Raw genomic sequence first — 22,196 nt, 5'->3', positions numbered from 1 at the left:
ATGAATATTAAAGACAGTTTTAAAAACTACCCATGATATATACATTTCACTTTTGTTATGGAAATGTTGGGAGAGAATGCTGGAAGTTATTGGAAATTATATTTTGAGTACATGTTGGGGAAACTGTTCTAGCCTGTTGTTGTTGTTGTTGTTTTAATTCCAGTTTATAAAACATAATCTGCAGCCAGATTATGCAAAGAACCTGGTGAGCTACAGTAGCTGCGTATACCGCTCTAAGTTACACTGGTATTCTCAGAGTGCCCTGAATATCATACATGTAAATCTCTGTACCTTTACATTCAGAGGTGGAATTCACATAATTTTACCACTGGTTCACCATGCACCAAAAATGTGAGAATGTGCACATATGCTTTGCTCGCGCATGCGCCTTGCATGCATGCGCACGGCTTGCAACATGTTTACATAGGACAGCATAGCATTGGGGCAGGTGGGCCCAGGTAGCCACTACCGGTTTGTCCAAACAGGTCTGAACCGGCTGAATACCACCACTGTTTACATTAGATATTAAGACTTGCATGCAGAGATGTATGGACAAAATGAGCTGCCGTTTCCTCAACATTTGGGATATGCTTATCAGCCAAAACGTAATAACATTTACAAATGAAAGATGGCAAGATTCAAGTTGCATTTTATCTTAGAGATTTGAAAGCATCAAGACTCAACCAATTTGAAATTCATTTCCAAATTCAACCATATAACCAGGAAATATCAAATGTTTACAGTTTTTGGAGGAATGAGATGAAAATAATGGGACTGTTGAAACTCTTCAGGACATCAATTCTGGGAAGTTTGAGTTACATTGAGTTACATTGATTGAGTTACCACAATCAATGTTTGAAAATGTTGGTATCTGTTATAAGATAGAGATAAAACAAAACCATGTCCAGAAAAGTTAAATACAAAAAAGTTAGATCTGTTCTTTTTTTTTTTTCAAACTTGGCAATTTTAAGATGACTGGACTTTAACTCCCAGAATTGCCCAAGCAATAGCTGGAATTAAAGTTCATTCATCTTATTGCCAAGTTTGAAAAACAGTGAGTCAGACTGAACCAATGCTGAAAGTGACCTGCTCTGGACGTCCATGGGAGCTTCAAAAGTGAAGGTGAAATCCAATTTTTTTTACTACCGGTTTTGTTGGCGTGGCTTGGTGGGCGTGGCTTGGTGGATGTGGCAGGGGAAAGATACTGCAAAATCTCCATTTCCACCCCTCTCCAGGGGAAGGATACTGCAAAATCTCCATTCCCACCCCACTCTGGGGCCAGCCAGAGGTGGTATTTGCCGATTCTCTGAACTGCTCAAAATTTCCGCTACCGGTTCTCCAGAACCTGTCAGAACCTGCTGGATTTCACTGTGGAATGACAACAAGTGCATAATTAGATTAGATTAGATTAGATTAGATTAGATTAGATTAGATTAGAATTCTTTATTGGTCAAGTGTGATTGGACACACAAGGAATTTGTGTTTGGTGCATATGCTCTCAGTGTACATAAAAAGAAAAGATACATTCATCATCACTTCATAACATAAAGTTATGGTATTTGCATAATGATGTCATGTTACATGCATCACCTTTTTTGCATCATCGTGTTTTACTTTCTCTTAAAAATTTCAAGTTCTTTTTTTCAAAAATAAAATGTTGCTAAAAGTAGAAAAGCCCACCCCTCGGACTATTTCTGGTCTTGCAGGCTTGTTTGCCTGGCTCATTGACCAGACTCTCATGTCAATGTAATGGAGTTCATTACATTACACAACCTTTAGCTTTACATTACTTTACTCCATGGAAGAAAGGAAAGCTGTAACAATCAGACTTTGCAAAGCTAGAAAACACTCAAGTCAAAGTCAAACAAGTCAGACTTTTGATCTGATCTGATCTGGTTCAGTAATTCAGTCATTCAAATATAAGGAGTAATCCAATTAGGTGTTATTCAAATTGCAAAATCCCTTGGTAGATTCACATAGCTATTCTTGCTAGGTAGAAAGATTCGCACTCTTTTTACAGCATAAAATATAAAATTCTCCTTTATTTTACAATAAGGTATACTGAAATAGCCTATGAATGAAGAGCATGAGAGAAAGTAAAACAGCTGGTAAATCAACCACAGCATAATAATACCCTACTGCAAACTCTCGGTCTGATTTTAAGATTATTCAAAAAAATATGCTTCTTATATGATTCACCCATTGGGAAAAAAAACTCCACATCCATCAGATTGTTAGCATTATTGCTGAATTATTGTTCGTTGTAATGTGGCAGGCTATTTCTGAATTCTAAAAACTTTGGAAACACCAGATGGAAACCTTCCTTTACCAAAGCCACTTTTTAAATTGATTTCTGCTGTGTATCATTGCTTCATGTATATATGATAATAACTTTACAAAAAACCTTGCCCATACTCTAGTTAGTCATTAAAAAAATGAATATACTGAATTCTGGAAAGTTGTCCACTGGAGTAATTGTCTATCCATAAGGGAAAAGAATGAAGGAATCAAGTCTTAGAGTAAATGTTGGTGCCAGTTACTTTCCCTCGTTTTTTTTCTGGCAGACTTGATCATTGCATTGGATTCCATCATCCAGATATAGCTTCTCTACAGGTATATCCACCATATTCCACCACATTCTACCATAGTCCCTTTAGTAGTCAAACAGAACAATTCCTATAATAAAATTCAGCACAAAGCATGAAATGCAAAAATGAAGGTATAAACAAGAATTATCATTTTTACTATCATTTTCCAAAAGTGCAGTGAGGGATTCATTCAAACAAATCAATACAACTCCTCAGCAGCAATCAATACTCATATGAGCAGAGATTAACACTAGGCCAACAATCAAGCAAACAATTACCCAATGAAGGAACTATGCATCCAAACACACTAACAGTAAATAAAAGCCTAATCAAGCAACAATCAAGACCATTTATCAATACTGATAGGGTAAGTTACTATCAGTCACAGTATATAAAAATAAGAGCAAATCACATTCCCTTCTAGAATTAATAATGTTACCCGTACCTAGTTTGGTAATCAAATGTCTGCAAGAAAACCTCAGAAAGTGCCAAGGACCTCACAGATTTGTTCATAAATGTCCATAAAAATATTATTATCTAACGCACCTTCCTCCTATTTTCCACACAACAATCCTGTGAGGTGAGTTGACCTGAGAGAGAGTGACAGGTTATCCAGCTGGATTTCATGGGCAAGGAGGAGCTTGAACTCACAGTTTATTGCTTTCTAGCCTGCTGCATTAACAATTAGACCAACTGCCTATAAGTGTGATGAAATCCCACAGTGAAGGTCCATGAAATATAGATGAAACAACTGAACATATAGGTAACTAAAATGGCACCCTCTATGTAAAATGAGCTTGTTTGTAATATTTCCAAAAAAGGCAGATGTGGAAGGAATCTAATAATTTAACTGAAACGCTCCATGCTCAGTATCATATAGAAATACACTTGTTCCAGTTATCCAAGTGATTTATCTTTTTTATCCTTTCCTTTCTTTTTTTTAAAGATTATACCTTGGATTGGAAAGGCATAACCACATGAGGTGTCTATGGTTAAACTTCACACATCAGGAGATGTGGTAATGAATACCTCAATTTTCCCCATGAAAAATGGCTACTGCACAATTGGTTTTATTATTCAATATTGTGAGAAGTCTTGGGTCCAAGGGGCATGACCATATGCCATGAAACTAATTTCTAATATGCCAGACTGAAATTAATTTCTTAAGTATACAGGGTTCATAACATTTATTGAATTTCATTAATGAAAGTAAATGTAGTTGATTAATGATTTGATGGCTCTGCTTTAGCAGATTTAAATTGCTGATTTAGTTGAAATGTAATTGAAGCCTCTTTTCAAAGTTTGGCAATTTCCTAAAAACTACAGGGACAATAAATGTGGAATGTGTTGTTAAAAAATAAAATAATCCAGTTAAACACACAGGAAAATTATTTGGAAAGAATGTTAATCGTAAATTGCATCTGAATATGGCTGGTAGACAAGGATGCCAATGAGGTACCGGTAATATTAAAACTCTTAAGGCTCAATTGCTGGATGGATTTTTCATATTAACTGTATTCTGATAAAGGATAATTAAAACTTTCCAGCCATTTACAAATATTTCTTTAGAACTATTTGAACATTTACAAACAGTTTGAAGGAATTGAAATAATTTTTTTATTTATTATTTTACTCAGATGCATATAACTTTATATTGTTACCAATAATTTATCCTGCTTTAATTCATATGGGAATTAATATTGAATATGATAAATATTGCTTTCTGGAGCAGTCTGACAAATTATTTACATTTTGCCTGCTCAGAATTGAATAGGCTCATTATAATTTTCTACAAAAGATAGACTACCCTGATTTTTCAGAAAATCAGCCCAATTAAGTCTACAGTGGGGGGGGGGATTTGCAATAAACTTGTGATGATATACACAATTGTTCCTTGACATTGTATGTTACTGAGTCATGAAATATGCCTTGCTCCAAAGTTGATAAGCATATGGAACAAATCAAGCACTCCTAAGCCTGTACATCCTTGAAATATGGTTGAGTCAGTCTCAAATGAAATGATTCATAAACAGAACACTTAATTTCAGAGTATTAAACTGCCACTGAGATTCCATAGAAATCTAACCAAGCATTCTACAACTAGTCTGGATTTGACGTTCTTGGTGGAAAGTAGTTAAAACAGTTTTACATCTCACAAACCTATCTGGAATCAAAGTAATATTTATTTGTGGGCATTCAGAAGTTATAGGGAAATAACTGCAATTAAATCACATATAGTCTTTTCAGATTGAATTTGCCAGCAAGTCAATCTCCACCTTGCCCTGTCTTTAATGATTTTTATACTTCTTGCAATGACTTCTTTGCTGACTTATGTTTGTTTTTGCTGGGTTTAGTGAAATCATAGAAGTGCAAAGAATACATTGTTATGAAGTTTCTGGCATTCATTGTATATAGTGGTGAAATCCAAATTTGTTTTTAACTACCAGTTCTGTGAGCGTGGCTTGGTGGGCATGGTGTGGTTTGGTGAGCATGGCTTGGAGGGTGTAGCAGGGGAAGGATACTACAAAATCTCCATTCCTACCCCACTCCAGGAGAAGGATATTGCAAAATCTCCATTCCCACCCCACTCCGGGGCCAGCCAGAGGTACTATTTGTTACTTCTCCAAACTACTCAAAATTTCCACTACCGGTTCTCCAAACTGCTCAAAACTTCTGCTACCGGTTCTCCAGAACCTGTCAGAACCTGCTGGATTTCACCCCGATTGTATAACTTCTGGAAGAGATATATGATTTACCTGTACTTTCAATTAAAAAGAAAGGGAACGTCATCAAGTATCTCCAAAAGCAGATACAGAATTGCATAATTTTTTTAATAATAATTTGCATACTTCAAACTTATTTCAGAAAAATGGCTCTGGATCTTGTGCAAGTACAGTACCACACTGTTATTCATTAGTACAGCTAATTCTTTATGGCTTTTATGCAAGTGTAAAAAAAGAAGTGTAAGTGTAAAAAAAAGATATTGCTTCTGAAAACAGCTGCATTTTTTAAAAAAATCAGACAGAAGCCAAAATAAATGGACTCCTCACAGAAATTAGCTGTGTTTATTCAAGATTTGAAGATTTTCAAATTATAGAGATGCACGGACAGAAGTACTGTAATTTTAAAAGAATTATTATATATCTTACTAAAATGGGGCAGCCCTTGGCCACATACTCTGTATGTGTTCCCAGTTAGCTATTGAAATGTCATTCTCTCTATTATTATGGTCCTTTAAACCAGATGTTGACTGAACAACTCTTCAAACAGAGGACTTGTTGTCTGGCATACCTTCAAATTAGAGGCTATACTCTTTAGCAAATATTTTACTTTACAAAGAAGCAGTTGGTTTTTTTGCTTCCATGTAGATCTGGGGCAGTATAGTACCCGATTTTAAGGTTTTTGAATTTTAGGCTTCCAGGTATGATGTATGGATCCCAGTGTATAATGTTATAATAATGAGAATGTGTAGTTCAAAGTACAAGTTTATTGTTGTGCTGAAATTTTTGGTATACAACTATGGATTGAGTTCAGTGTTAGGTATTCTATTTTGCAATGCCGAAACCATAAAATCCCCCCCAAAACATAGACAATAATGTTGTATTTTAAATATGAAAATACAAACACAAACGTCACAGGAAACCAACCCAAAATGGCTATGAGACCATGCTGAAAGCAGTTTATGACCTCATCAGAGTCATTTAATAAAACTTTATTTGAATTTCAGATGCAAGTACAAAAAATTAACAAAATTATTGGCTATGGGAAACCTCCAACAGAATTTATATTTATGAAACTATTGGGAAAGTATGCAAAATTTACTTATGCCTCCTGTTTTATATAAAGTGGTTCAAACCATGAAAATGGCCTCATAATTAAAGTAAATGAAGTGTCTATCATTATGAATTTACATAACCTGTCCTTCCAGACCTCTGAGGGCCAGCATCAACATTCTGTATATAACCATATTGTTCCAATGGCGTATGAGAAAACATAGGATGAGTTGTTTTAAAATCCTTTGAGTCCTTTAGGAATCTATCAGGCAACAATGACAAATACCTTCAAAATATAACTCTACAATACTCCATTAGCACTGGTGGCAAATTGTGCTGTTTGATGGATTATGGGAGTAGCAGCATAGTCTATCATATTCAGAGGGCATTCAGGTGGAAAGAAAACAAAGTGCAAAATTCAGTTACTGGAATAAAATTCCTTTTTCCGTAACAAGTCTTTATCTGCCCATCACAATCCTAATAAAATGAAGCATGGTAGAAAAACAACAGTTTTTTTTTAATCTTTCTGGCTAAGTCCTGGAGATGAAATGTTTAAAAAGGGTGGGGGGGGGAAGCATGAGGTCACTTTTCTTGGCGGAAAAGCTTGCACGGTTTCCATCAACTTCAGTAGCAACATTACTCTGCTATGAAAAAACTGGGCACTGACTTCTGTGGTGTCACTTGGAGGACAAACCAGCCCCAAGAGCAAACTTCTTGCTGCCCTATGGAACGTAAGCCAAAAAAAATTAAATTTCATAATGCAACATTGCATATTTAAACAGCTGTACAGTGGTTAGCTGCTATAGGTCAGTTACATAAAATATTCTCTGTATGTAGGTTTATGTATATGTGTGTAAGGATATGTAGGAGTGTGTGTGTGTATATGTGTCACATTTTTTTTAAAAAAAATCTCCAACAGTAGACAATGGTGCCATTATTTTATTTTATTTTTACTCTGGTTATCATTTTAACTCCCTTTGTATGCTGCCTAGGTTGCTTTGTGATTGGGCCCTCTTAGACACTGAATTAATCAAATTAATCAAGAATATATAGATGATAGATAAAAAATAGAGATAGATAGATAGATAGATGGATGGATGGATGGATGGATGGATGGATGGATGGATGGATGAGAGGGGGGAGGACAAAATGGTTTAATCCTGGGTTTTTCTTTCTCCTCTTTTTGTTTTTAATGCAGCCTGGTTTGTTTGAGAAAGCATTAGAGACAGATTTTCTTTGTTCTTTGCCATATTAGCTAGCACTCCACAAACTATTTAAAGCATCTTCTTTTAATTTAATCCCATAGAAATGTGATGTATACTTCAGCCACACACGCAAAGGCATATTTGTATGAAAATCCATTTATTTTATGACTGAACGAGTGGGGTTTGCTTTTTGCCTTCCAGAAACTCAAGAAGGCATCAAGACATCAAGAAAATTAAGAATCCTAGAAAGAAAGAAAAAGGGGGCGGGGAGGACCAATTAAGTCAGCATAACTGCTTTTAACCACCCATTGCTTATTAAGTTCTGCTGGGGAGTGTTATGAATCTTTGTAATAGAATGGGGAACTAGAGTGAGGAATGATCTTTGGATTATTTTGGACCAAATGAGCTTCATAGGCCTGTGAAACAGCAGTAGTTATTTGTTTTATAATTGTAAGGATTAGAAAGTTTAACAAAAGCCTTGCTATTTTGGTAGAAAAATGCCTGGCATTCTGAGCTTTGAAAAGGATCATAAATGAGGTTCAAAAGGAGAAACTGGAGTATCTAATGGATGAGGAGCAAAAATAAACATCTGAGCCCTTGCTGTATCATCTTTCCATTCCAGCTAATTCTTAACTATTCTTCCTAAGTACCTTCATATCTTGTATTTGAAGTAACAATATCTTATTGTTTCCAGTAACAATCTTATTGTATCTAGCTTCCAGATATGTCCAGATGTGTAGTCGTTGCCTTACAACCATTCATTTGATTCTTCAGTTACAACAGAATTGGAAAAATGTTATTTACAGCCTGTTCTTGAGGTTACAACTGCTGTAGAATCCTGTCTTGTGATCAAAATTTGGGTGCTTGGCAACCATCATGTATTTAAAATGGTTGCAGCATCCTGAGGTCACATGATCACTGGATCAAGTCATCTTGGTGTTAACACTTTGGTTCTCACAGCAGCAACAGGTTGTTTCTTGGGTGCAGAAAAAAGTGGACTCTCCTTTCTTCCTTCCCTCTCCAATTGATGGAGCAGTGGATTTTGTGACAGCTTTAAGAAGTTGTCCATCACTGGCAGAATTAACTGGCTTTGGCTGAATAGGTGAGAAACCCTAGTTAGTACTTTTGATGTCTTCTATAAATATAAAGAACATAAGCTAGACAAGCAGTTCATCCACTTTACAGAAATTCTTTTACAACTCTGTAATACAAAACAGGATGCTATTTGAGAACTGCTATTTTTATTTCAAGGAATTTTGTTAAAAATTCAACTGAATTTTGTGTACTGGATTCCTTCATTGATATATTTATTGGTATTCTTAAGGCACTTGTAAAACAAGACTGTTTGCAAGACCTATTTAGTTTTTTCTTCTGCAAGATTTGTGTTGTGTGTGCTTGTTCTTCCTTCTTCTAATTTGCCTGGAACTTGTATTAAGTTAAATGTATAATGTCTCCCATTTCCTGGATCTTTCTACCTTGGACCCATTTTGAAAAACTTACTGTTGCCAGCTTTAACGTTTTTGGGTCAGGTACTGAAAATGCATATAGGAGAAGATGCCAGAATGATTTCAATGTTTGTAAGCCAGCCAGAATCATTAAGAGTGAGTGAGGGACCATATAAATCTTCTACATAAAAAAACAATAATTTCTTGATAGTGCCAATACTTACAGTATGAGATCTTACTTCGTTTGATTAAGGTGTGCCTAGAGCTGAGGGAGGGAGGGAGGAAAGGAAGAAGGCAAAAGGGCATAATTTTGTTGGTCATGTTTTATAGTCTCCGTTTCTGTGGATCCTTTGGACAGTTTACCAAATGACTTAGCAGTAATGGGAAACTCGCCCAAGGCAGGGACAGAAATGTGAGCTATATTGTTTCAGTCCCACTTCTTTTCTTCACAATGTAAGATGATGTAAGTCACCCCTTCTGCCCCACCAGGCATTTAAATGATGCAGAATGGTCAGTATGAGCAATCCAGGGCTTTGCTAGATAAACCAGTGTGGTAGGTTAAGTGATAAATATTTATTTAAACATTTCCCAGATCAAGTGCACCCTGAGTGACAGAAACTAGTGGGTTTCTTGGAGGCAATCTCTCAGCCCAGACTACCACACAGTGGTAGTGGAGAAAAAATGTGAAGAAGGTAATCTCTTTATGCCAACTTGCACTCTTGAATTAAATGCGAGATATAAATGTAACATACAAATATTAGTCCAAAGTTGCTGGGATATAGTGGAAGGACAGAAGTCTATTGATTTGAGAGGACTGAGACGGAAATGACAACTGAATTCAAACACAGTTGAAAATCACTCTGCTGAATACAGCAGTTCCCCAACCTTTTTGGCACCAGGGATTGATTTCCTGAAAGACATTTTTTTCACAGACTAGGGGGGAAGGAGGAGCATGCAAACTAGATCCCTCACATGGGCAGTTTACAGCAGGGTTCATACTTCTATGAGAATCTAATGCCTGGTGATCTGAGGTAGACCTGAGGTGGTGATGCTAGTTACTGGGCAGTGGCTGCAAATATAGATATAGCTTTGCTTGCTTGCCTGCCACTCACCTCCAGCTGTGATGGCCCAGTTCCTAACAGACCACAGGACTAGTACTTGTCCATGGCCCAGGGGTTAGGGACCCCGGGATTACAACACAGCTGACAGTGGGAACATAAGCCATTTTACCCAGAACAAGAGGCAGGGGACATTTGTTAAGTGCAGCAGGATGATTCATTTCTATTTTATGATGCATGATTCCATTATGTCATTTGGATTCCTATTATTTCTATTTTAAGAATAAAAAGCTCTATTTTGTAAACAACACACAATTCTAGTTTTCATGACCATTTCATGATTTCCCTGAATATTCCAGAAAGGTTACCTTCTAGTTGGTTTTTCCACCCCTTCCACAAGCCCAGGAATGTTGTAAACAATTGTTTACTCTGCTTATTGAACAATTTATTGATTACATTTAAAGCATATACACATGCTTTAAAATGCAAATTAAACTTGCATTTTCAAAAACCAGTATTTTACTATGATCTTCAAAATTAGGCTGACCAGCCTTATTTGGAATTCCTGCTGGAAACAGGTCGCTGACTGTTCTTCCCGAATCGAATCTATCTGACCCAAAAACCGATTTGATGAAGTATCTTCACAAGATCCTCCTTCCACAGGATTCCCACCCCCCCATGGGAAAGCCCTCTCCTATAGAATCGCGGGCTCTCCAAGCAGATACTGTAGCTTTAATTACGACATCGAGGTAAGGATTCATTCCAAACTTGGTGTCTGGGCTTCTCCGTAAGCAACGGGGGCCCATTGCTGTAATTTGAGAGGAGAAGAGAGAGAGAGATCCTACGGCCAAAAGCTGAACTCCCGCGTTAGCAGCACCAATCCAGATGTAGAATGAAGAAAGAAAGAAAAAAAGTAGCCCGAAGCCGTTGCAGCAGCTTCGGGCAGGTCTCACTCAAATCTGGACGCCAGCACGCCCTCTCTTTCTCCCTCCCCTCCCCGTTTTTAACTTGGGAGTTTCCTGACGCGCGTGGAGACAGGAGAAAGGAAAACGTGGTTAAGGAAAAGTTGGTGGGAAAGAAGCCAGAAGCTCCTCCTTTTAAGGTTTGTTGATCTCCCCCCCCCACAACCACCCCCTTCCCGGGGAAAAAAAAAACAAAACAAAACGCCGAAGTTCTCGCGGGCAAATTGGTTGCAACGGAGAACTCTCCGCCTGGAGCGAGAGGGGCCAAGCGACGGCTTTTCAGCTGGTCCCAATGAAGCCCTGCAAGAAAAGCGGCCACAGCCGGAGGACTTGCAATTAGGCGCGATCTTTGCCCTCCTCCACTTGGGGACGCTTAGAGGGTGTCGGGGCAGCTTCTTCTTCCCCCCACCCACCCACCCCGGGATGCTGCTGGGGCTCCTCTCGGTGTGGCTGCTGAGCTGTTCGATCAGCTTGTGCCACGGCTATTTCGACGGCCCGCTTTATCCGGAGATGTCCAACGGGACGTTGCATCACTATTTCGTGCCCGACGGGGACTACGAGGAGAACGATGACCCGGAGAAGTGCCAGCTGCTGTTCAGGGTGAGCGACCGCCTGCGCTGCACAGCGGACGGGGAGAGTGAACGCTCGCATCCCGCGGCGGCAGCAGCACCGGCGGCGGCGGCGGCGGCACCCGCTCTGACGCTGCGCGAGGAATTCACCCTCCTGGGCCGGCAGGTGGAGGACACGGCGCGCGTGCTGGAAGGCATCCAGAAGAGCATCGCCTACGACCTGGACGGCGAGGAAAGCTACGGCAACTACCTGCGCAGGGAATCCGCGCAGATCGGCGACGCCTACGCCAACTCGGAGAAGTCGCTGGGGGAGCTGGAAAACAAGTTCCGGCAGGGCCAGGAGCACGAGAGCCACGAGGAGAGCCGCCTCAACGACGACTTCCTGGGAATGCTGGTGCATGCGCGGGCCCTCCTTAAGGAGACGCTGACCGTCTCGGCCGGCCTGCGGGACAAGTACGAGCTGCTTGCCCTCACCGTCCGGAGCCACGGCGCCCGCCTCAGCCGCCTCAAGACAGAGTACCTCAAGGGCTGAGCGGGCGCTTCGCTGCCCTTCGAGAATTCCTCTCTTCCCCCATCCTACCCCACCCCCCCACCGTGGCCGGCCACGGCGGCGGGACTCTTGCCGGCCACGCTTTCCCCACGGACGGACGGACGGATTTTCCTCCATCGCATGCCCACCACCGACCCTTGCTAACTGTACCTCAGCGCAGATTGTTTGCAATTTTTCACCCGAGCACCTTGAAAGAACACAATAAAGGGCACTGCCTTTAGGTGGCGCGAAAGACAGTTCAGACGACAAATCGACAGTTAATTGTTTCCCATTGGGGGGGGGACTGATGGGGGCGCTATTTTTGCTAGGTAGCCCCAAAAAAAAAATACAGAAGAGTGTCATCCGCCTATTTTTTAAGTTCATTTCTTAGCTTTCTGACAGATGAGAATTCGAGTTACTGGGGGGGGGGGGTGTCAGTTAAAAAAAAAACGTTTGTGGGATTCCAACTGGCAAAACGTTGAAAGAGGCACCCAAGTTTGCTTTATTCCATTCATCTGCATTTTTTAGTATAATGTATCTGCAATAGAGGGAACAAATAAAAGTGACCATTGGCACAATCTATCTATTAACTCATTGGGATGGCTTCTTCATCTATAGTTAGGTTGCAGGTTTTAACTCAATTACTTGGAAGTAAACTCTATTGGGTTAAAAAAAAAGTCTGGATTTGGAGTCAATATTTATAAGAGTTGCTGTGATTAAAAGCTTTGAAGATAATTCCTTTTAATTCCTTCTTTTTAGTGAGTTCAAAGAAGTATATACAATGATATAGTCAAACATCTCAGTTCTGGAGGATTGGGAGTATCTGCTATGTTGCAAGGGTTTTATAATCTATTGGTCACAATTCAGCATTGTTATATACACTTAAGCCTACTTATTTATTGTTTTATGGAATGTGTTGTATAACCTTGGGGGGAAATGTTATAGACAGGAGATGCTAAGTTACAAGTTTGGAACCTTGTCCTCTAGTTCTTGCAGATGAAATCTTTTTAACTTCTATGGTGATCCAGTATTACTAAAAACCAATAATTGACAGAATTTCTGGTGCCAAGGTTTCCATAGATTTTATTTTTGCTTGTTTTTTAAAATAAACCTGTAAGGTTGCCACTGCTTGCCTCGTTCCGTACTGACATTTGAAGAACTCAGTTAAAGTAATGTATTAATCCTTTTACTGTTTGATTATAACTACCCTGGAAATTTGTGATGTTATCAATGGCTTGTGGAAAATTATGGAATGATAGTTATTTCATTTTAATTCATCAGGAAAAGAAAAAAGATAATGCTTTATGTTGGATGTTAAAGTAATTTTCCCCATCATTTTACTGAGTATTTTATGGAAATTCAAATGGTCATTCGAACAAGAATATGATATTGTAGCTATAAGCATGCCTTCAGCACCAGGTAGCAGTTATTTTTCTCTCCCAGATTTATTTTTATTTGCCCTGAATCATGATCACCCAAAGAAATCTATCATTATTTTTTAAACAAGCCATTCATTCATAGAGTGGAAAAGTACAGTTCTCTAGTACAGCAGTAAAGTTGTAAATCTCATACACTTTGTTCACAATCTGTGCAGAGTACATAACTGGCTGTGTTCCGAACTTTTACAAAGAATAGGTATCAGAAGATAATATTCTGGTATCAGAAGACCAGTTGCTTCAGCTATAGTTTGATGTAATGGGTATTCTAAAATAAGGAAGTTTTTTTAATGGCAAACCAACCCCTATGGTTTCCCAGGAAAACTCAGCCAAATTGGAAGCAATAACTCATTGTGCCTCTCCCTGTTCTGCACAAATGGCTTTAAATTCCTTAAAGAGATTTTGCACAGCTAAAGCTACTGTTGAATGTTGCTTGGCTCCTTCTAAGATAACAATTTCCTTCCCAAAGAATTCTTTTGGATTGCCAACTATTAGGCAGATATTGGAACTATTTACCAATCCAAGAATGCCTACATTGTAATGTTCCATAACTATGATGTCCACAGAGTTCTATAGAAATTTTTATATTATGTTGATATTATAGGCATAGCACTTAGAAACAAGAAAAAGATTTAATAGATTTTTGCTATTGGTACTCCACTGTCAGGTGATGTGGTTTTGTGCTTCTGGAAGACTGCAACAAACCAAGCAACTTTTTCAAAAGAAATGAAATGGTGGCACTCCAGACCAAGGTGATAAAATGGGTTTGAGGGTTGTCGTTTTTTCTTTTGCATAGAAAACTCATATTTAAGTCAAAGTGAGATTAATTTAAATTTGTCCAACTTTTCAGAAGAAAATGGTTGGGATGCTTGAAGCTTCTAAAATCATGAAAAGAGGTGGGAATAGTGGGACAACCAGCAAAGCTCCAGAGAAACTGAACAGCAGCTTTGCACTATAACTTAAGACCAAAATGACAGTAGCCAGTTTTCATTACTGTAAAATACCCTTTCCTCTTTTGGCTCATATATATCATCACCAATGCTGCTTCAACCAAGCACTGACCCCACTGATTGTGGTAGGGTGTTGCCACACGTTAAAATAAATGATAACTATGCAATTGTAAGATATGTGACACATTTCTTAGTCAGATAGGATATTTAGAAATAGGTAATAGAACCTCAGGGTATGATTGTGACCAAAAGATACTCAGCAAAATTAAAATATACTAATTTTCCTGCCATTATCCTCAAAGCAACAACAATAGACTTGCTGAATTCTATAGTTCTTAATTTTTTCATTAAAAAATCAAATTATATTGTGATATGTAGCATAAGACCACAAAGGGTTTGATTTTCCCCTTTATGCAGTGTCTACAAGAGCAATATTTCTAAAAGCAACCAACAACAGGATTACAATGGCTTCCACACAATGTTTTCTTTAAACTTATTTAATAATGTCATTCCATCAACAAAAACCTAATCAGGTTTGCAAATCCATGAAATTGGGCACATCATCATTGCATATCCCATCTATATTGCTTTATGTGAAAATGCTGTCATTTCTGAGACAGTTCATGTCTACACTTTTCCTTAGAACGTATGCATCATTTTTGCAACAAAGCATAATCCATAATTAAAAACATGGCAGTAATCAGCTTCATTCCCATCAAATAATATAAGGGGAGATTTTTTTAAGATAGCACAATTCAACAAAAAATCACCATCATGAAGCCCCATTGACCTTAAAATTAATCACCGCTTGAATCTTTCTTTGACATTAGTGAGAATTTAGTTTTAATGGAATTAACTTTAGAATTATTTACTTCACCTAGATTTTTTTACCGGTAACTATCACAGCAAGGCAGAATATTTTATTATTGAGGTAACTTACTAAAGTGAAAGATTGCCATCTAGCGCTTTAGAAAGTCTGATATGCTTACTTTGGAAGAATCCACCAATAGAATCAGCATCCCAAAATGTGATTTATTAGCTGTGTGTTAAAGAGTTTTTAACCCAAAAGTGCTTTTTTCAAAAGTCAAATGGACTTTGCTTTTCCTTGAAATTGTTTTTTGAAAAAGCACCTTTGGGACATCCAACATCTGGATGATAGAATCTTCACAGAATCTTCATTTATGATTTTTAAGTTTATATTGTAACTTTAATACAAGAAATATATATGAAGCTGAAAACTAAAGCATTCTAAATTTTAATATCCTTTTTTATAGTCCACTGTTTATCTCCAATGGCAGATGATATACTTTTTTTTTTACTTTCTCTAAAATAAATGCTTAAATATTAAGAATGAGCCAAAAAAATGGATTCATAACTTGGAGTCTATGACTTTTTCCCTCTCTTAACCAAACTTTTCATTCTTATATTCTGTCATTTGATTTTATTACTCTCCTAGTTACAATCTTTGAGCAGAATTGGAGCTCCAGTTGCTTCAGCCAACTTGCTGAAATGGGCATGGGTTGTAGTCTATTCCCAGTCTCAGATTTTTTGATATAGAATAAGAAATTTAGGGTTTGTAAGTACTCTGAGCTGCTCTGTCAAACATTTAAAGCTATGTTTCCTTTTTAAAAATAAAAATTGTAAATAATATCTTTATTTCATTATAAATCTTCATTTTAGGGGTCTCGATTAAGGCAGACTTCTATAATTTTAATAATATAAATAACTTGCATCTTAGTTTGCTTGCCTATTTCCATTCTATATTAAACTGAAAGGATTCCTGTCCCCTTTTGTATCATTATTCATTCCCTTCCTTTGCATTATCGTTTTCTCTTTATTATTCACAGTATGAATCCATATTTATGAGAAGCAGCAGCTTTTCCCCCTCAAGATTCTAAACATACTCATTTCTAAACATATTTCCTTGAAAGACTAGTTGCTACTATGTAAATGTGTTTGGCTCCTAAAGCTAGTTGTAGTTCTTTTAACATATATCATCAATAATTTTGTCCTTTCCATGCTTTTTGCTAGCTTTTGTTTCTTGAAATCATCTTCTTAGACAACAGCAAAACTGTAAGGAGAGGTTTTTTTTTAAAAAAAAAACAAACTTGTTCTAAATTGAATATTAATTCAATTAATACAATTCAATAATGTTAACTTTCAACATGGCAAAAAAGCAAATTTGCATTTAGTTTTAATATATATTTAAGAAATACTTAAAAACATGTTTAAGTCCTGCAATTCAGAGAGATGTTAATATTTATCATAGGCTTTGGACAGATTTTTCTTTTAGAATACCAAGGATTTTTTGTAGATTTTTTGCAGCTTGTTAAAACTTGGTTTATTAAGTCTAGTTTACAATGAACAAGGATAAAAGTGATACAAAACAGATTAAGGCAGCTACAGATTTAACTGCTGTGTAAAAGAGGAACTTTCAGTTCAATTTCCTTTTCAATTTACTAAAGGAGTACTGTAGTAGGTGACTTTTTGCAGGAGGATTCTTAAACTAAATGTCTCTCTAAAGATACTACAAAGACTCAAATGTTCCCTAAATTCTCATTCTCTTTGTAAATTAATTCTCCCAGTGAATATTGTGCCTAAACTTTGGACTACATGAAGAAGATCCTCTTATATTATCTATAAATCCTTGGAATATTGTAAGCATACTATGTCTGGGCTGCAGAAATTCAGAGGACAATTAGATAGCAGTAGTGGAGCAGTAGTGGCTCAGTTGGCTAAGACTCTGAGCTTGTCGATCGAAAGGTTGGCAGTTCAGCAGTTCGAATCCCTAGTGCCGTGTAACGGGGTGAGCTCCTGTTACTTGTCCCAGCCTCTGCCAACCTAGCAGTTAGAAAGTACGTAAAAAATGCAAGTAGAAAAATAGGGACCACCCTTTGGTGGAAAGGTAACAGCGTTCTGTGCGCCTTTGGCGTTTAGTCATGCCAGCCACATGACCACGGAGACATCTTCAGACAGCGCTGGCTCTTCGGCTTTGAAACGGAGATGAGCACCGCCCCCTAGAATTGGAAACGACTAGCACATATGTGTGAGGGAAACTTTTACCTTTACCTTTAAAGGCTGAAATGTTCTGCTGCCATCTAGTGGTTCTCCAGATTTTTGTAATCTAAGATGTTTGAAGCTTAAATACAATGTGTAATTTTAATGACCTACGGTTCCATCTGTTTGGAAAAATCAAAGGCAATTGAAAAGCAAATCAACAGAAGATCAGGTAGGCAGATATTGCCACTAACTCAAACCCAACCCTACAGGAGTTCAAAGGAGAAAATGAAATCCATTAGGCCATAAATAGTTGGAAATAGCTCAGAGTCAACAACCGCCACATTTCAAAGATATTCAGTCTCCTTTGGCAATTCCTCTTGGCTTGGAATGGCAATGACAGAAAAAAATTGTGTAGCCACTTCATGGATGGAATTCAGTCACAATTACATTGCTCTTCAAAAGTTAAACAATATCTTTTCTTTGAATTTTCAATAATACTGGACGTGGGCTTTGGAGCAATATTGGAACTTTCTGTGGAATCATATTGTTATGCTTTTGTTGAATAACTTGATTAAGTTATATTATCTTCTTGTTCTTAAGTATGTACACGGAGAGGTTAACAGAAAAAAAATCTAAATGTTTTCCAAAGGGGTGACGCTCCAATCAGAACTTAATGAAAAAAGAGATTGAATACTGAGCCCTGTCCCAAAGGTTGACCCAATTAGTATACATGAAATAGATTGTGGAAGCAAAACACTAATATCATAATCTTGCTAGTTTATTTGGATATTATGATGTTACGTTAAAGAATGTTTCCTTACAAGTTTTAAATTTTTAATAAGTCATTATTGTTTCTCTGCTTATTTAGCATATAAATGGATATGATTAAACAAGTAATACTGAGCTATGAGGATCAAAAAGCACCCCATTTTTACCAATTACACACTTGAGAAATTGTTAAAATGTAAAAAAACAGCAATCTCTTTTAATTTGTTTCCATGATTGATTCTGAATTATCCTGCTTATCAGTATTTCTTTAAATTTCTCTATATAAGTACATATACATAAGTACATATATAAGTACATATACATAAGTACATATTCTTTACTGTTCTACATCTTGTTATTATTAAGTTAATAAAGTATTTTTATGCTTTGAAATGTTTGTTTTGAACACTCCATTACTATATTTTTTAAAATTAGCCTTTTCAAGGATGCCTAAGTATGTACATAATTGTTTGTATAATTGTTTGTATATATACACATAAAAAGAGAAACATCAGAATGATGAAGACTCCTTAATCTTACAACACAGAGACAGACTCAATCATAGTTTCAGTGGGGAAACTGTAAGTATCCTATACCAAGCTAAATCCAAAACATGCTACGAAATTTCAGAAACTTGGCATTCAGACAAATCAGTCATGAATAAACACATGGATAAACCACATTTACATACCATTCAGGAGACAATAAAAAGCTAAGAAGGAAATGAAAAAAACCCCAGTACATCCTCTTCAGAAGCCAAACACTAAATAAGCAGGGATTAACACCAGACAAATAATCATGCAGAAGACAATTCCTTAATCATGGAACTATAGGTAGTGCACAATTTATGACCATTTGATTAGTACCGTTCAAAGTTATGGTGGTTCTGAAAAGTGATGAATGGTTCTCACACTTAAAATAGTCGCAGTGCCCCTGAAATTGTGATTGCAATTCAAGTACTTGGCAACCAGCATGTATTTACTACATGTATTTACATGTATTTACTGTTAATAGTGGTGTTGCCCAAGGCAGTGTTTTAGGTCCAATACTCTTCATACTTTACATAAATTACCTTTGCGATCATATTAAAAGCAACTGTGTTCTCTTCGCTGACGATGTTAAACTATTCAATACTACAGACAATGCAACTACCCTTCAAAAAAACCTTGACTATGTGTCAGATTGGTCTAACAAGTGGCAACTTCAAATCTCAACCAACAAATGCTCTGTCTTGCACATTGGCAAAAAAAATCAAAACAAAACACAAATTAGATGGACATGACATCACATGACATCACTCTGTCAAGAACCTTGGTGTACTCATTCTAAAGATCTAAGTGCCAGAGCCCACTGTTAACAACATTGCCAAAAAGGCACTAAGAGTTGTTAACCTAATCATGCGTAGCTTCTTCTCTGGTAATATTGTACTACTAACTAGAGCATACAAAACATTGCTAGACCAATTCTTGAATACAACTCATCTGTCTAGAACTCGCACTGCATATCGGACATAAATACAATTGAGAGAATCCAGTGATATTTCACAAGAAGAGTCCTCCACTCCTCTGCTTGCAATGCCACCAGACTCCAAATTTTCAGCTTAGACAATTTAGAACTATGCCAACTTCAGTGTCGTGTCCCACTCCTCCTCTGACGGCCGGGTCGGGGAAGTCCGTATCAAGCGTGCCTCTGCAGCTCTGCCAAAGTCCTATCAGAGTCCTCAGGGCAGGCAGGAATCCAAGGTGTGACTTCAGCAATCCAGATTAGACTTTGCCTGACTCAGAGAATGCCAGAAAGAAGATCCTTTACATAGGCCATGGGGTGTGGCTCCATGACTCAGCACTTATCCAGGCCTGCCCCTCCCTTCCATTTGCTGACGTCGCCTCTCCATTCTCCGGAAGCGAGGATCTGCCCATTGCATCATTTCGTCCCCAGCTGCCAGTAATCCCAGCTCGTGGCTGGCTTCAGGCGCACATGCTATCGGAGGGAGGTTTGTTTGCTCAGTTTCTCCAGGCATGGTGCCAGGACTGGGGGCTGGAGGCATGCCAGGACATTCTCCTGTACTATCAGTGTCTGGCAGGAGATGAGAAGGGCCCAGCAGCGGCGAGGGGGGCGAGCGAGGCACAACATTCAGTCTGACCTAAGCATAGTACATAAAACTATCTACCACAATGTCCTACCTGTCAATGACTACTTCAGTTTCAATCACAACAATACACGAGCAAATAATAGCTACAAACTCAAGGTAAACCATTCCAAACTCGATTGCAGAAAATATGACTTCAGTAACAGAGTGGCCAATGCCTGGAATGCACTACCTGACTCTGTAGTTTCTTCCCCAAGCTCCCAAAACTTTACCTTAAACTGTCTCATGTTGACCTCACCCCATTCCTAAGAGGTCTGTAAGGGGCGTGCATAAGTGCACCTGTGTGCCTACAGTCCCTGTCCTAATATTCCTTTTTACTTATTCTTTTCATGCTTCCAAATTATGTTTATACTTTACCTGTTATCTGATATATGATTGACAAATAAATAAAAATAATAATAAACAAACAAACAAACAAACAAACAATTGCAGCTTATTGAGGGATGCTACATGATTACCCTTTTCAATCTTCCCAATCAGCTTCTAATAAGCAAAGTCAATAGGGAAATTTGCTTGATAATGGCATAGTTCAGTTAATGGCCATAGCAAAAGTAGTCATAAAATAGGTAATGATTCACTTAATAAATAGCATTGCTTAATATCAGAAGTTTTGTTCTAAATTATGGTCATAAGACAAGGACTATCTATAATATAGTAATTCATTGCGACTGGATACAGTTGAGGTTTCTAGATACAGCAGCACTTTTAAAAAAATAGTGTAAAATATTTCACTGTGAATGAAAACTAAATGCTGAGAAGTAGTTATAACTTTGGATGCCTTTTAAGAGTGAGTGATATTAGAATATAAAGAGATATTATAGTAGACAATCAGGTTTCAGAAACCTGTTCAGCCTAACTATCCTCTATATTACAAACATACAAAGGAATTACAAGAAGAAACTATGTCATCTTAACCTTCTTTGGGAAAGGCAGTAGAAAAAGCATAGTAAATTACTTCAGAAACATGCATAACTGAAGATGTCTTGGATTACTGCCCAAGATAAAATGCAGGATAAAATAATAATAACTTGATATACTTCAGTTTAATTAGTTGTTAATGATGGCTAACCTTGGGGCTTGATGGAATCAGTAAATTAGCTTAATATTAAATGTTTCAGTAAAATGATATTGTAACAGCAACAAAAATGTGTAACACACTATAAAGGAAATGAATTCCAGATTTGTATTATATATTACTCTAGATATTTTTAGTTAAAATACTCGTTTTATAAGCATTTTGAAAATAGGAGGGCAATCATAGTGAGTCATATTTCTGCTGAACAATTATGTAATCTAAAAGGGAACAGACTTAATTTCAGTTGGATAACGTTCTTTTCCACTTGGATCTTAAATACCCTTTATAATTTTCATCTGATGTACCAGTCAAGCAAACATTCCAGACTATATTGCTTGCCCAGCTTGTGTGCAAAAAGCTGCAGAAATATTTTTAACTTTCAGAATCCATCTTTCATTTTATTGCATTTTGTAAAATTATGAAGAATAGCAGAAAAGGTGAAAGAAATTATAAGTAAAAACATTCAATAAGAAAAGAGAAATGTGTCTAAACCAACATCATTTCCTACATCTGTCCATCAGTTTCTATTTTTACAAACCAATCTTGATTCCACTACATTCAAAAAATGCTTCATACATTGCTTTTGTTCTTTACATTTATTGCTCCTGTCTGTTTCTGGAGTTCATCAACCTCATCCAACCAAATTTTCTTGGTCTTCTCCTCTTTTAGAACCATACACACTACTATGTATT

General features: G+C 37.4%; 1 protein-coding gene across 1 annotated transcript; it reads left to right on the top strand.

The window, feature by feature from the left end:
- Positions 1-7,315: 7,315 nt before the first annotated feature.
- FIBIN (fin bud initiation factor homolog) lies at positions 7,316-16,602 on the top strand. The gene has a single exon (XM_058161186.1). The coding sequence runs from the start codon at positions 11,455-11,457 to the stop codon at positions 12,130-12,132; it is 678 nt and encodes a 225-aa protein (XP_058017169.1). The 5' UTR covers positions 7,316-11,454; the 3' UTR covers positions 12,133-16,602.
- The last annotated feature ends 5,594 nt before the right edge of the window (positions 16,603-22,196 follow it).

Source organism: Ahaetulla prasina, chromosome 1 (genome assembly GCF_028640845.1).
Source record: "Ahaetulla prasina isolate Xishuangbanna chromosome 1, ASM2864084v1, whole genome shotgun sequence".
Classification (NCBI taxonomy): Eukaryota; Metazoa; Chordata; class Lepidosauria; order Squamata; family Colubridae; genus Ahaetulla; species Ahaetulla prasina.
Note: the sequence above shows the minus strand (reverse complement) of the source record. Positions and strands in the feature narration are given on the sequence as shown.